This window comes from Balaenoptera acutorostrata, chromosome 2, assembly GCF_949987535.1.
Source record: "Balaenoptera acutorostrata chromosome 2, mBalAcu1.1, whole genome shotgun sequence".
NCBI classification, from domain to species: Eukaryota; Metazoa; Chordata; class Mammalia; order Artiodactyla; family Balaenopteridae; genus Balaenoptera; species Balaenoptera acutorostrata.
The window spans coordinates 131650746-131662986 of record NC_080065.1 but is presented as its reverse complement, the minus strand read 5'-3'; the positions used below and the strand labels follow the sequence as shown (position 1 = coordinate 131662986).

The window sequence follows — 12241 nt, the reverse complement described above, 5'->3', positions numbered from 1 at the left end:
GGTCATCTTCTCAATTCTAGACACCTCCTTTGGTTCTGCAGTTTGATGCTCTTTGCAAGATGTTACTCATTATACCCTAGTTACCAGATATCCGCAGGGTGTCTGAGGTCCAGCCCTTCTGTTTAGCACCGTATCAGAGGGAGGCATTCCTAGCCTTATGTCACCTGGTCTTGAATCCTCTTCCTTCCATCTGTAGCCAGTCTGCCCCTGTTTTGTGTAACAGGTTCTGGCTTAAAGTGGTCAAACTTTGGCCTTAATGGGTTAACTACATCAGGACAATAATAAATCATTTCTAGATTAGTGATTTTCTAGGGCAAGAGGCAGCCCTAACTTTTCAATAAAAGAAAATTTCTAGAAAACGATGTTTCTTAATTATGAAAACTATGGTATACCTAGGATCCTTTGAACTCTGTTCTCAGAACTAAGAATGAGTTGACCTGGGCTCCTACCTAGTCCAATATGGGACCTATTAAATAAATCCACATCAAGTAAAAAGTAAATATACAGTCCTCAGTGACTGTATACTGAGCACCTAGTTTGTGCCAGGCACTGCGATAAGCCCTGGGGATAGAAGGGTGAAAAGAAACAGATTTTCTGCTTTCAGAATGACATTCACCAAATAATCACACTAATGAGTGTATTATTACAAACTGAAATAAGTGCTGTGAAGAAAGGGCATATGGTTTTGTGAATGCATTTTTAAAAACCTGATGTAGACTAGGGCATAAAAGAAGGCTTTCCTGAGGACTGATTGTTAAGTTGAGATTTGTAAGAGGAAGAGTATGCGCTAACTTGGCAAAGAAGTGCGAAAAGATCAGTCCACCATGTACAAAGGTCCTGTGGCAGGAGGGAGCATGGTATGTTGGAGGAACTCAAGAAGGCCCGAGAGTGAAGTAAAGCATGGTGTGAGCAAGCTAGAAAGATGAGCACAGACACACCTTGCATAAATCCAGTCTCTAGGCATGAGACAGAGGATTTCTCTAGGAGAAAACAACTGATCAGGGGTACTTGATCTCTGACTTGGTCTTTATCAGCCCTCTGCATCAGCTTCACCTGTCAACCGAGCTGAGGCCCTTTTGGATTTGATTCCCTATCAGGGTACCGTAACCACAACGCTTGGCTTCTAGCTCTGTCACTCCTTAGTACCATGGACAGCAGTCTTCCTTTTAATCCAATAGGATTCTGCCGGGCAAGCTTTGAGGGACGCTGTGGGGCTCGTACAAATTTCTCTCCCTTGTTGCTGCTGTGGCTTTCATCCACAACTGTACATATCAATCTTAGCCTGGCATTTAGTGTAATAGGAGAACATTCCTTCCAATGACACGTCCAGCACATTGGCCTGTGTGTACCAGAGTGGCCCCCTCCTTGCCATATTAAATGCAGCCTTTGGTGGGTTGTCTCAGGCCTGTTGCCTTGCTTGTGTGGTTACTGACCCTCTGTATCTGACACCAGACCTAATGCTTTTGGGGCCTGGGGATTTCTCCTCCCATAGAGCAAGCCCTTTGAGCCTCATGTTATCAGGGGAAAGGGCAAGAATGCCACTCTGCAGACTTCTTTCGGACTTCTTGAACATCCTTGGGGCGGTATCACTAAGTAGTTGGGAAGGCAGACTCTGGAGTCAGATTCACTGGATTTGAACCCAGCTCCATCTTCTAAAATCTGTGTGACCTTGACAAGTTGCTTAACATTTCTCTGACCCTCAGTTTCCTCATCAGTTAATGGGGATAATAATACCACCTATCTTAGGAGGTTGTTGTGAGGTTTAAATGAGGTTGTCTTGTAAAGTATTTAGCCAAGTGCCTGCACAAAGAGAAGGCTCTATAAATAGTAGCTTTTATTATTTGAGGCGTATCCCCAGCCCCCTGTTCTTCTTACCTTGTTGCTTGGATCCCATTCTCTCCTAAGAAAACCACAGGCTAAATGAGCCACACTATACAGGCCTGGCATCTTGGCCTATTGACCTACTGTGAGTTTTCTGCATCTTAAAAAAAAAAAAACCTTGCCTAAAGAAGGCTGCTAAGTCATAAGAATGAAGTAAAGTAAAACCCAGAAACATTTTTTAATTTAATTTTTTAAACTAATTTTTATTGGAGTACAGTTGATTTACAATGTTGTGTTAGTTTCTGCTGTACAACAAAGTGAATCAGTTATACATATACATATATTCACTGTTTTTTAGATTCCCATATAGGTCATTACAGAGTACTGAGTAGAGTTCCCCGTAGATAACTAATAAGAACCCATAAACATTTATTGAGCACTTACTATGTGCACTGGAGATGCCAAGATGAATAAAACTCCATCCCTGATATCATGGTCCATGTAATCTGGAGGGAATGTGAGTTCAACCAGAGAAGCAAAACCAGTAGAAGAGGTTGTGTGTGTGGGGCGGCGGGGGGGGGGAGAGAGTGAGAGAAAGAGAGAGAGAGACAGATTGACATATTACCATGAATTAGCCTTGTAATTGTGTGACTGGCCAAGCAAATCCAAAGTCTGTAAGGCCAGCAGTCAGGCACGGAAAAATCATAAGCAAGCTAGAATACCACAGGCGTAGGCATCAGAGGCTACATCCACAAATGGCCATCAAGAAGGAAGATTTAGAGAGAAGGGAGAGAAACTGTAGTCTCAGCATCCATTTGGAGTCTCTTCCTCAAGGAAGGCCTAAGCTTTTGTTTAAATGCCTTCCAACTGATCAATTCAGGCCCATCCAGGACAATCTCCCTTATGATTAAATTAAAGCAACTGGTTAGGGCCTTTAACCATGTCTGCAGAATCCCTCGCAGCAACACCTAGATTACTGTTTGACTGAATAACTGGGAAAACTTGTGCATATGTGCAAAGTGGCTGCTTTCTCTCTTTTGTCCTTCAACTCACCTGAGAGAATAAACCTTGTTAACCTACCACAACCAGAAACATTTTAGAAATGTTTAGCCTAACCAAGTTAACATATCACAAAGCCACCAAAGTGAGTATGTGGACAGAGGGAGACAGACATGTAACCATACTAAGGAAGATGAGACTAACAGTTTTGGGGAGCCTCTGTTAAGTAGCAGGTATATTACATGATCTTCTGTAGTTTTCTTCCTCTCTTTGTTGATAAATTAACAAGTTCAAAGGCATTTGAGATCAGGTAACTGGTCACAGGATTGGGAATTAAAATCTAGATCTGTCTCACTCTATACTCCAGTAAGTTGTACTCTATCACACTATCTTAAATTACTCAAATAATAATAATACACGTTAAGTGTATTCATAGAGGTGCCTTCAAGGTGCTGTGGATACACAGGTAGAAAGAATCATGAAAGAAGGGCTAGAACACTTCATACAGAAAGTAACACTTGGGTTGGCCTTTGAAGGAAATATTGAGTATTTTCTAAAGGAGAAATGTCAAGCTTTGTGTCACATGAATAGGAAAGAGGCTGTGGTTATGGGACTTTCACATACCACCCACCCCAACCCTGTCATAAAGGACGTCTTATCCCAGTGTCTTTTGAGCTCAACACATACATAAAAGCAGTACCTAATAGGGCACCATGTGTCTCTTTGTCAATCCTCTCATATTGAGTCTAGCGATTGGCAAAACCCTTTATGAATATTTGCACACTGGCTTTTTTTAAGCTCTTAAGAGAGGAATATCTCTTGGAGTCCTCTTTGCAGATTTCCAGTGTGTTATCATCAAGCAACATGTCCATTCAGCTGACAAGATCTGGATGCTTTGTAATCACTACTTTATATCCAAAGATTAAATTGAGACTTTGGAAAGGAAATAAAGACTTCAAAGAAACTCATGTGCCCTAAAACGGAATCCAACTCTAATATGCTCAGTTTTCAAGGCCATGATAAGGCTATTCTCCACCTTGGCAGACTTTAAGTGCTATCTGCAAAGCTTCAACTGCTTTTGCACATGGGTATCTTACCCAGGTAAACTTAGATTCCACTCTCCAGCTCTCCCTGCAGACAGGCCTCCTGCTGGACTCTGCTGTCATTGGTTGGCTTAGATAAAAAGAAAGGGGGAAAAAAAAAAAACCTTGTCAGTATCAGCAAAATTAGCAGTGATAAAGACAGAAGCATATGAGGACACCTTCAAAAGCCCACAAACCTAATGCATATAAAATCTATCTTTGGAAAAATACATGTTTTCTTTGAAAGTTGGGATTATTCAGTCCACTGTAAAGCCCTTTAATAAATAGCTTTTTCTCCATTATCTTATTTGATCATCAAATTTTCTCAAAGACTGACAGTTAACAGAATGATACCCATCCAAAGGCAAAGAAACTGAAACCCAGAGAGATAAAATGACTTTCCCATGTTCTCCGAGCAAAAGAGAGTTGGAATCAAAACTGAATCTCAATCTTTTGACCCCCTTTTTGTTTCAGTATTTATCACAGTATTATCTTCAGTTTTACCCAGAGGTGAGGTTCCTGGTCTCTCAGCTCTCTCAGAGATGGTTCTAAGCCAAGGAAACTACTTTTTTTTAACTGTTTGTTTTCTTGGTTTAATAATATGTATTCATTATAGAGACTATAAAATGACCTATAATCTCACCACCTAATTTTGTGTATATACAACGAATTTACATCGCAATTTTAATGTAATGCTAGCTAACTCAACAATAAGGGCTCAGAAAAATAAGTTAATAAGGAAATAAAAGAAAAGGGAAAATTTTTTTATTTCTTGATTTATCCAGGAAGCTTCCTCCTGTTCAGTCTGGGGCCACGCACACACACACACACACACGTGTGCACATACACACCCCACCCACTCACACATATGCACTTTCTTTCTCACTTCCATGCTTTGTCTGTTTAGCAGTTATTACTACCTAATATACTATATATTCTATTTATTTATCGTGTTTAGTGACCATGTTCCCTACTAGAATATAGGCTCCACAGATCAGGGGGATTTTTGGTCTGCTTTGGTCACTGCTATATCCCCTGTACCTAGAAAAACCCTGGCAGATTCTTTGTGAATGTTTATGAAATACATGAAGGAACAAATGAATGAATGGACCCAAGCTAGGGTTACTGAAGGATAACTTAATGCCAGCCTTAGAATCTAATCCCCCTGTAAGATATAACTATGTTTCCTTCCATTCTGTTCTCTTTCTCTCTCTTTTTACATGGCTATGATTAGACTGTATATATTTTGTATCTAACTTACCTCACCTAAAATTATACATGTATATAATAAGCATAGAAAATATCTTGTCTTTTTCCACCTTAAAATACTACAACTTCATTAAAAGAAAATGTGGAAATGAAAACTCATAATTGAAAAGAAAAAAAATTCATAGACCCACCCCATTGGAATTATCACTAACATTTGGTACTTTTGCCTTTTAGGTCATCAGTTTCAGAGTGTAAGTTTTAAATGACATTATGATCACACTATAGATAGAATTTTTCATACAAGTTTTTTAACAGACTTGGCATTTCCTTGCATAAACAATTAAATGAGATCGATCAGGATTTACTGAATCGTTTCCCTATTTCTGTATATTTAGGCTGTTGTCAATTTTTTTCTTTTATAATATCACAATAGACATTTTTTTATAAAAAGCTTTTCCAAATTTGGGTTTAAGGAAATGACTTTTGAATGGTCCCTATGCTACCCTTTAGCATCCTGCCATAATCCCCTTCATTCCCTCACCCCACTGCTGATGTAATTTATGGCTCTGGCTTCTTATTTGTTTGAAGCTCATCCCTTAAGGGGTGACCTCCCAGTGTCTTCAATTATTATTTTAAATGATGCCTTAGGCCATTGCCTGGCACTGCAGTGCCCTCACCTTCCCGCCTTCGGCCTTCCAAGCATGGAGCTCAGCTGCCAAACTGGCTGTGCCCCCTCCCGTCTTCAGCACTGCTTCCAGAGTCCCAGCAGAGAGGCAGATTAACCCCTTTTGTTAGCAGAGGTAATTTGCCCGGGCTCCGCATTAATAAGGAATGCCATAAGCGGTTGGGGTCAGGATGAACAGATCTGTCAAGCCCCAGGGTTAATTTAATAGCAATCTGTTGGCTGTCTGCCTTGTATATTAGCCGTGAATCCAGTGCTCTGTTTTGCTTTTGCCGTTTAGTTCTTTGGGACAACAGGGAAATAATTTGGATAGAGAGCTCTAAAAGATAAGAGAGAGAAAATTGACTGTCAACATGCATCATTCCATTTCCAAGATAATACAGGGAGCTCCGCACTGCTCCTCTCCTTTCTCCTTCCCTCCCAACATGAAGGGCACAACCACGTATGCTGGAGGCGTGTATCTCCCTTTAGAACAGTGTAAGGGAAAAGGCTGGGTTTCTAGGTGATGCAGGTGTGAAATATGCTCTCTTGTCATCCCCATAAGCCATTGAATTTTTGGAAACTAGACTCCTTCTCCCAAATGTTTTTAGAACTCAGAAAATCCTCCGCAGTTAACAATTCAAGAAATCCCTTCTCACGTTTCTGTCTCAACTTACGGTTCCAAAAAAAAAAAGAAATTCATCACATCAGAGAACACAAAAATCCTAGGTCCGATGCTGTGTCCAAATTCTGCTTCTGAAAAATGTAGCCCCCAGAGTGGTCGGTGAATTGAGAGAGCACAGGTTCAAAGCAGAATCCCTGTTGGATTAACCAGGGGAGTTTCAAGAGAGCCAGAATTACATCACTCGGAAAGGCTGGCTCTGTGAGGGCCATTCATCAGGGGAGGAGAGTGGAGTGTGGTCAAGAACCCAGGCTCTCGAGTCGGACAAACTTGGGTTCAAATCCCAGCTCCACCCTCTATGGTCATATGACCTTGAGTAACTTAACATCAGTCACTATTTCCTCTGCCGGAAAATAGGCCTATTAATAATATTAACATCATAAGGGTGAGATGAAAGTCAAATGAGACAATGCATGGCACGTGATGAACATTAACTACTGCTTATTATTATCTTCCTTGTTTTCCTTATCATCACCGTTACTAAAAAGAGGATTGGAGTCATGGTTTCTCCCCTGAACCCCATAGAGTCAGACCCAGACAAGCCCTCTAGTCAAATGGGAGATGCTTGGGGATGAGGGACGGTGGGCAGGCTTAGAGGTCCAGGATGGATGGGGAGGGAAGGAAGGAGGAAGGGTCCAGAGGCAGCAGCCCTAAGCAGACTCAGTTCTGATGCAGTTCTTGATGGTGGAGGTTGTTCCTGGTTTCATATGTATGTTTAAGCCCTTCATTTTCACACATTCTAACTTTTGGGCTTTATTTTTAGGTGAGAAAAAAATAACCGTAGATGTGGCACCTCCCCCTACCACGCAGCCAAGATCCCTTCCAGTTAAGCTTGTTTTTAGAGCTATCCTGGTAGAGGTTGAGAAAGCTGACACCAGATTCTCTTGCCCTATTTTGGGAAAAGAGAAACATGCTCACTGGTACAGTAGGGTATGGAGGCTCTTTCTGGAGGGGGATACAATCTGACAGCAGCTGAACACTACCCTCTGCTTAACCCCACCCTGTATCGTGGCCGCCAAGCCCAGGGCATGGGTCAGGGGACTGGGGAGGACATCAGAGCTGCAGCTTGGGGCCTCCTTCTGGGGGACACTGGCTCCTGCTCCCCAGCAAGTGATACTAACTTAAGTAATATTTATAACTCTGGTAGCAGTTGAGTTGAAAGGTAGTGTTTTCACTACCTTTAGTGAAAAGGTAGTGGATCAAGGGAACCCACATGCTCTGGAGACCCAAGAAATACTTGCATCTGGATTCGTGAGGGAAATTGTAGTAAAATGAAATGTTAGTTGTCTCAAGCTAATTTTAGGAAAAAAACCCAACAGGATTTATAAGAGGTAATTGAAAGGGAAAGAGGCACAACCAAATATAAAGCCATTATTGCACCAGATGACATGCCGGAGCATGGGTGATGTTTGATAATAGATGACTACTTTGTTAGTGCTAATGTGACTAAAAATATCAGTACAATTACTCGTACCTCATCTAAACTCTAAGGAGGAGATCATGCTACCAACTACACGAAAAGCATAGGAGACTTTTATCCAACCCAGTCTAATAGCAGCATCTGTATCAAGTTACTGCTTGTTGATTCAATGCAGTGTTTTCCAAAATGTGATATATAAGCTCCTGGCACAGACATAAATATGTTCATTTTAATGGTTAAAAGCATTTATCTTAGGTACGGTATATTATTTAAAATGCAACTAGCTCATTAAACCCATGATTTTATGAATATTGGATTACAGCTTAGGCAAGGCTAAGTAAAGAAAAAAGTGAGTCGATTTAAGTTGATGTGGAGAAAAAAATGTTAAGTTAAAAAATGCTACCTAGTGATATACAGGTGGGGCGAAATCACAAATGCGACTCAAAAGTGAGAATCATTTTGGTTCACAGCGTCCACATCACAAGTCCTGTTCCTTTGCAGGAAGTTGCTGGGTCCTTGGACAGCACCTCAGCCCCAGCGAGGTACCACCGTACCTGCACCCAGGTCCCCCGAGCTCTCAGTAGAGGTGGGAAGGGATCAGCCCAAACTCACTCCCACCGAAGACGTTTGTTTCCACTGGGTCACCGTCATAGATGAAAGGCCAAATGTTTCATTTCAATACACAAGGAGGTGGTCTTTAAAAATAGAGGTATAATAATTCTTGATCAGAAAGGAAAATACTGAGGAGGAAAAAACCCGATGATAAAACTAACGGTATATTCCATTGGAGGCTAAAAGTGTCATGCCGTACAATTGGATGGCTTCTTTTTAATGCATAAACTCCCACATAAGCTCTAAAGCGAATCACAGCTTACAGAGACTTGAGGTCCTGTATATCTTCAATAAGAGAAATTTTGCATAATTACTAAAGAGTACAAATCTTGCACCTGGGATAAAATTCTAGTACTGCCACTCTTCAGCCATGTGACTTGGGGCAAGTTACTTACATATGCTGAGCCTCCGTTTCCCCCCTTGAAATAATGGGGGTAAGAAAGTGCTGATTATAGAGCTGTTATAAGGATTAAATGAAAGAAAGTACATGGTATGCTTTGCACAGTGACTGACCTATAGTCAGTGCTCAATAAATGGTAGCTGCTATTATTATTATTATCAACATATTATTTAAAAACATCTAAGGGATTTCATGGAAGAGGATTTGCAGTCTGTCCTAGATATCATGTATCAGCCCAGGAGTTTAGATGAAGATTCAAATACATTGGATTATTTAGTTGGAAATATATTGGATTATTTTGTTGGAATATATTGGATTATTTAGTTGGAATGGGGCTGGTTTCTTAACCACTGTTGTAAAATGAGAAATGAAAGCCTTTGCAGCTTGATACATTTTAGCATGATTGCATGAGCAGGTAACTTTGATGTGACGGGGCATCTACACGTTATGAGGGATGAAATCCTGATAAGGAGCCAGGGAGACCTGAGTTCTAGTGCTGCCTATGGCCACTGAGTAACCCTGGGCCTCATCTGCCCGGGACCACTAATACCTGCCTATTTGCTCACAGAGTTATGATGAGGATCCCCCGTGTGTGCTCACTGCTCACATGGTACAGTAAAGTAAGGCAGTGATGCTACAGTCACCCCCAAGTCTCCCCCTTCTCCTGGTCCCCTCCTTGACTCGTCTGTGCCAGATATCGTCGACATCAAGCCGGCCAACATGGAGGAGCTCACAGAGGTGATCACAGCGGCCGAGTTCCACCCCCATCACTGCAACACCTTCGTGTACAGCAGCAGCAAAGGGACAATCCGGCTGTGTGACATGCGGGCGTCGGCCCTGTGTGACAGGCACACCAAATGTGAGTAGCCAGCAAGCCCAGGGCTCGTGGCAGGGATGGGCCACTGGCCCCTGACATGTGGGAGGAGAAGGGGGGGCGCCTGGAGGGGTTTGACCTCCTTTCCCACCTCAGACACACTGGGAGTAAAGAAACTACACGTGTTGGCCTGACCCGGGAGTCAGTTCCATGTTTGGTATTTTGATAAAGAGGAAACCTCACGTCCAATCCCACAAACATTGGCTTCCAGCTGTGGGATACAGAGATGAACAAGACATGAGCCCTGTCACGTAACCTTGTGACATGATCTGAATTATGTTTTAAGATTCCTCTTGCTGCCCTGGGGAGGATGAACCTGCAGAGTAGAAGTGGGGGACCAGTTAGGGGATGGTTGCGATATCCAGGCAGAAGATGCAGGTGACCTGGACAAGGGCAGGGTGTGGAAATGGAGAGGAGCGGACGGGTTCTGGACAGATCTTGGCAGTAGAGTTAACTGGACTTGCTGGACAGTGTGGGAGGCTGCGAATATACAGGAATCAAGAATAGCAGCTGGGGACACTAAGTTAGCACTGTATTGTGTATTTGGAAGTTCTTAAGAGAAGAGGTCTTAAAAGTTCTCATCATAAAAAAAAAATTGCAACTATGCATGGTGATGGGTGTTAACTAAACTCATTGTGGTGATTATTTTGCAATATATACACGTATCAAATCATTATGCTGTTCACCTAAAACTAATATAATGTTATATGTCAATTATACCTCAACTTTAAAAAAAAAAATAACAGCTGGGGGAAAGGGTTAGTGGCTTCTTGGAGAGAGTGAGGCTTTGGGAACCAGCACCGTAGAAGGCCCAGTGATCCTAGTGGGCACCAGGGAAGAGCTTCAGAGAGAAGGGATGGGATAAAGTCCACCAGGCTCACAGACCCTGGGATCACGCTGGAGTTTTCAGGGCGTTGACTGAGCAAAGCAGCTCCAAACTAGTGGGGGCTGAGTGCCTGGGGGCCAAAGGCTAAGACCCGATGTAAGCGGGTGCAGCAAAAGTCAGCTGCGGTAGCCAGAATGGGCCTGGAGCTAGCAGGGAGGTTTTCTAGAAAACCAAACTCCCCAGAGTAAAGGTGCCTAGAGGGCAGTGGTCACCCATGTCCAGTGTCAGACTAAATACCGTGCAGCTGCCAGGATGTTCAGGAGCCATGAGAGCTGTTTGTCTGGCCGGCATCTTCTGCTGGGTGCCACTCTGCCACTGCAGCCTGGACAGCCGGGAGTGCAGACCTTTCTCTCCCACAGCCCCAGCTTTCGATTTTAATTCCTATGGGGCCTGAGCGATGTGATGACTCTCTGTGTAGGTGTATGGCTAGGAGAGGTGTGAATATCTGGGTCACTTTGATCATTTCTGTTTGCTCATTCGCTGTGAGGAGTATTGCACAGGGGAGCTGGTATGTCTAGTGTAGTGGGATGTAGACTCTGTGGATTCCAGAGTCATACAGACCCAGGTCAAAGGCAGGCTTCACCCCTTATTAGCCGTCTGACTTTGTCCAACTTTCCTTTACCTATCTGAGCCTCAGTTTTCTCATACGTAAAATGGGTAAGATAATAACATCCACCCCATGGGTGTGTCATGGGGATTAGATGAGATAACTGTTAAGAATTGTTAATGAGGTGTTTCATACTAAGTGTGTTTTATGCTTCCAGAAGATTTCAATTCAGATGATCCACATTTCCAGTACTCAATCGCCATTGTGTAGCTAGTAGCTACCTTATTGGACAGTGCTGATTTAAGATTTCCTTCATTGCAGAAGGTTCTCTTGAAGAGTACTGATCTATACTATTGGCTCCTTGAGGGTGTGGACTTACTTTGTTTTGTTCACTGCTGTTTCCCTAGCACCTGAAACAGTACCCGGCCCGTGATAGATGCTTTATTGATATTTGCTGGTGTCTGTGCTGGTATTGATCTTTGAGCAGTACTTACTTATAAGCCAAAAAGGGGGAAATGTTCAAGGCAGAAGGATCAGCATGTGCAAAGGTGCTGAGGCATGAACGATCATAACACTTTTGGAACTGCAGGGTGACTGATATGACTGGCATATAGGGAATGACTTGGAGAGGGAAGAGTTGAAGTTCAGGAGGAAGGCAGGAGACTGGTCATAATGGCCATGATAATGGACTTGAATTTTCTCTCAAAGTCAGTCAGAACAGCCACTAGAGTCACCAGGGGACTGATGGGAATTATTTTTTGGAGAAGTTACTTAGACTGAAGGCAGAAGGATGGAGGTTGGGTTCTGTCTGGGAGAACGAAGAGTCAAGAAAAGAGGTTAGGAAGATTCTATAACATATGCAAGCGTTTCTTAACGACGCACTATTTTTTTTTTTTTTTAGAGAAGATCATTTTTTTTTTTTTAATTTATTTATTTATTTATTTATGGCTGTGTTGGGTCTTCGTTTCTGTGCGAGGGCTTTCTCCAGTTGCGGCAAGCGGGGGCCACTCTTCATCGCGGCGCGCGGGCCTCTCACTATCGCGGCCTC

At 42.7% G+C, this 12241-nt stretch overlaps 1 protein-coding gene across 5 annotated transcripts in view; it reads left to right on the top strand.

Moving 5' to 3' along the window:
- PPP2R2B (protein phosphatase 2 regulatory subunit Bbeta) overlaps positions 1-12241 on the top strand; it is a 462603-nt gene that overhangs the window by 397160 nt on the left and 53202 nt on the right. For all 5 annotated transcript variants that reach the window (XM_007194185.2, XM_007194186.2, XM_057540770.1 and 2 more), the window contains one exon: positions 9581-9745. In XM_007194185.2, the coding sequence (XP_007194247.1) occupies positions 9581-9745 (165 nt within the window). The remainder of the gene's footprint in view (positions 1-9580; positions 9746-12241) is intronic.